Source organism: Arachis ipaensis, chromosome B04 (genome assembly GCF_000816755.2).
Source record: "Arachis ipaensis cultivar K30076 chromosome B04, Araip1.1, whole genome shotgun sequence".
In the NCBI taxonomy this organism is placed as follows: domain Eukaryota; kingdom Viridiplantae; phylum Streptophyta; class Magnoliopsida; order Fabales; family Fabaceae; genus Arachis; species Arachis ipaensis.
In genome coordinates this window covers 38,565,350-38,569,699 of record NC_029788.2, presented here as the reverse complement: position 1 = coordinate 38,569,699, position 4,350 = coordinate 38,565,350, and the positions used below count along the sequence as shown (strand labels likewise).

The 4,350-nt window shown below is 32.8% G+C and overlaps 1 protein-coding gene across 1 annotated transcript in view; it reads left to right on the top strand.

Moving 5' to 3' along the window:
- The window catches only part of LOC107639237 (probable inorganic phosphate transporter 1-9), a 3,483-nt gene continuing 2,237 nt past the window's right edge, over positions 3,105-4,350 (top strand). The window contains exons 1-2 of the mRNA XM_016342717.2: positions 3,105-3,758; positions 3,928-4,233. Of these exons, the coding sequence (XP_016198203.1) occupies positions 3,358-3,758; positions 3,928-4,233 (707 nt within the window). The 5' untranslated portion in view covers positions 3,105-3,357. The remainder of the gene's footprint in view (positions 3,759-3,927; positions 4,234-4,350) is intronic.

Below are 4,350 nucleotides of genomic sequence, written 5' to 3'. Positions count from 1 at the left end.
CTCATAGATGGCACTCAGGATTCTCAGTGGAGATCTGAAAAGGGTAATGGTCCTTCCAGAATTCAAAATGAGTACCTCATAAAATAGGCTATCAGTGCTCAGGTATGACTGCATTACTAATTGGTTGTCTGAGGTGGTAAAAATGTGGTCATTGATGCGGTTCATGCTATAACATTGTGCCGAGCATGAATGCTGTTGTCAACTATGATCTACAGGTAGAAGTTTGATCCATTATTTTGATTTCATGAATTAATAGTAATAACTAATAAATCTGTTGATAGTAATATACCGAAAGCAAAAGTGATTGGTAATATTATGTTTTACTATGCTTTGTTGTTTTCTACAATAGTACTTGTAGATGAGCTTTTCCCATTTTTATTAAAATATAGTAGAAAAGAGTTCAGAAGGTGAATGTAAGATATCCTCACTAAACCTAAGGAGATAGCACGAGCTAGTCAAATCTCTCATTTCATGTTTTATAAAGAAGCCAAGTAAATTATTGGAATTCCTCTCAATTGTGTAGGAGTCTATTGAGAGAAGTGGATATTTCCTTCTTTAGTTCTGCCAAAGACAAAATCTCAAATGACATATGAGAAAATTGTTAAATCTATTAGATTTCTTTAATTCTTTCCATTTCTGTTTTGCACAGTTGTTCAAGGGGAGTAATGATATTACCTGAACTTTGAACTCTCACAGAAGTTAGAGTTCACTATTCCTTTTGTGAGATTTTAGTCTTACTATCAATATTTTCAGGTTCCTCCTTGGTCATGTTCTTGTGATCTCAATTGTTCTTGAGATTTTAGTCTTATATAAGCCAGATTGTGTTCTTACTCCTTCCAATTTTAATTTTTCAGGATTCTGAGGAATACAGATTGGGACTAGACACTCTTTATCTTATTTTGTATCTCATAGATTGGTTTCTCTGCTGAAATTACATTGAAAAACAGAGACTTCAGCTACTTGGGATCACGAGTATGTTAATTGCCTTGTGAGTTCTCGAATTTAATGAAGACTTTTCATGACTTTGCATTCATACTTTTTAAATGAGCCTTTTTATCAGGACATTGAAATTGAGTTTTTCATTTAAGTTGATGCTGTTGTGATTCCAAATTTAACCATCGGTGAAACATGCTTCTTATGCTAATTGACATTAATTATAACAAGTATTCTTAGTACTCTTCATTTTGCTATGTATGATTACTAATCTTGAAGAACTTTTATCAGTCATTTTAATGTATTTAAAGATGTCAATTTGTCTGTTTTTTATGATTGAAGGAAGTATGAAGAAATTATTATAACTGATAATAGCTAAGGACTATGATGATGATGAGGAAGAAGATGACACTCAAGATTATAGCTGATATTTTTAGTATGGTTGAACAATATGTTGAGGATTATAGTTGATGTATCAATACATTTTGTTTATGTTTTGAATTGACTTACTTTTTTTTACTGTACTTTTCTTCTAGTTTGATAATATGATGAACTTGTTTATTTTTTGAAATACTATGAATGTCCGAATACAAGTTAGATAATAAAAATTTGTCTTGATTAAATTTATATTTATTTTGCATGAAATCAGATTTATTTTACAATGAAATTATAAAAAAGAAATTTGTTTTACCTTAGTAACGGATTTATAGACGAAAAACTCATCTGTATTTAGAGTTGTGAATGCTATTACATGCTCCAATTACCAACAGAAAATTTGTCAAAAAGTTTGACTTTAGTTACCGACAAAAAATTTGTCGAAAAATCTGACTTTTTAGCGAAATGGGGGACAATTATGGAAGAAAAATCGGTCGGTAACAGAGAAAAATATGTTGGTAAGATACCGACGGAAAAAATCTGTCGGTAAATAATTTCCAATAAGATTTTTACTGATGGACAAAATTTGTCAGTAACTAAAAATCTGTTTGTAATGAAGATCAAATATGTCTATAAATCTGTCTATAATAAGCAGTTTTTTAGTAGTACCACAACAAGGTGTATCATAGTTTAGCCAAACACATCAAAACATCCATAAAGGACGTAATATCATCATGACAGGAAATCAGAGCTTTAAAGGGTGTTTATGAATCGGATCACATCCACAAATTCACAATATTTATCCAGATCGAATTTGCAATTTGCGGATATGGTCTGATTTACACTCTAATTGAATCGGATTACGCATATCACATCTATATCTGCAGATCTGATCTATATATTCGCGAATTCGCACCAAATAATAAATAAAAAATAATATATGTTGTATTCATGTTTTATTTCAATTAATAATTATTATTCATATACATTGTATTATTTTATTTTTGTTATTTAAAAAAAGTTAGTTTAATAATAGAAGTAATATAAATTTATTGTGCAGATATATTCGGTATCTGATCCGATCTGATCCATAAATATTCGAATCGGATCCAAGCATAAAAAGTGTAGATATTGTGTCTGATTCAATGAATTTAGTGAGAATTGGGTTAAGATTTTGATCATATTTAATTCGTGAACATTCCTAATAAGAACCTTTATAATTGAAAGATTTAAAATTCGATTCTTATTGACCTTATAAAAAAATATTTAACATAAAGACAAATAAAAAAAGATAAAAGACTTGTGCAAAAATTTACACAAATTTAAAATATATTTTTTCTATTCGTTTAAATTTAAAAAAAAAAATGCTTCTATGACAAAAAAAAAGTATTAAAAATTATTTAAAAAAAGATGCCAAGTTTTGCAAACGCCGGCAATTAGAACTCACAAGTCACAAGCTTAAAATGAATTAAGGATGATTGTGATCCGCATCTTTAGTGGAATAATTTTCCTTTAATATTTCTTGGATGGAATAATACAATTCCAAGTTTGACTATCAAAAGCCAAATGGTTCACATACACGATGGCTAATATCATTTCCTAGTAACCTTCCTAATATATACTAATATTATTTATTAATGTATAGTACACGCTTGTCATTTCGTCACTTGTCACACTTTCTTTCTCTTCCACACAATTTCAAATTCCTAAATAATAACAAAGGCTACAGGTTAGTTAAATAATAATATACAATAAATACCTCTCAAACAACTAAACAAGACAACAATTAAAACTGAAATTCCTATGCTCAACAAAACTTTGACCTATACCCCTCATATATATATAGAATCACTCCTTTAATTTTTTGCTTACTTATCTCCCTAGCTATATGTCTGTTTATTTCACTCCACAAAACTCTAGAGCCGTTGGAATAATAATGGCAAAAAAGCCCTATAACTCAACACTTTAACACACACAAAGATAGATCTATCTTCAATTTGGTAGTTGAAATTCTTGTGAAGTTGAACTTAAGTGCAAATATTATAGGTGATGGCGAGAAAGAAGTTGAAGGTGCTTTCAGCTCTCGACACGGCAAAGACACAATACTATCACTTCAAGGCCATTATAGTTGCTGGGATGGGTCTCTTCACGGATGCCTACGACCTCTTCTCCATCACCCTTATCACCAAGATGATCGGAAGGGTCTACTACGACGACCGTGCCAGAAACAGGCAATATGTAACCCCGCCGGTGATTGTGTCTGCCTTGGTGGCCGTTGCCCTACTAGGAACGGCCATCGGGCAAGTTGTGTTTGGTAGACTCGGCGACCTTAAAGGTCGTCGCCGGGTCTACGGGCTTGCTTTGTTGCTAATGGTGTTTGGCTCCTTGGGCAGTGGTTTCTCCATTTGTATCAAAAGAACATGCGTTCTCCTCAGTCTAGGTCTCTTCAGGTTAATTTAATTATTTATGTCAACAAAAAAAAAAAAAAACTTCACAAACGTATTAAATTATTTAACGATTTTCAACCATTAATTTTATGAGTCTCCAAAAACCTTTCAAATTTTACTTCAAATTAATTAATTAGATGATTATTGTTGATTAATAATGTGAATCAATTAGGTTCTTGCTGGGGCTAGGGATTGGAGGAGACTACCCTCTTTCATCAACAATCATGTCTGAATTTGCCAACAAAAAGACAAGAGGCTCTTTTATAGCGGCGGTTTTCTCCATGCAAGGTTTCGGCATATTAGCAAGCGCCACCGTCACCATAGTGGTGTCTTCCATATTCCGCCACGCCCCCGGTGCTAAGGAAAAACAACACACGGCGGCAGCGGCCGACTTCGCATGGAGGTTGATCCTCATGCTGGGGTCAGTCCCGGCGGCGTTGACTTACTACTGGCGAATGATGATGCCCGAAACTGCCAGGTACCTACCTACCTACCTCACTCTTTTCTTCTTTGACCTTGACTTTTAGCATTGACTTTCACTGTGTTCATTCAATTCGATGTTATCAAGCAAGTTCCTCTAATTAATAATAATTAT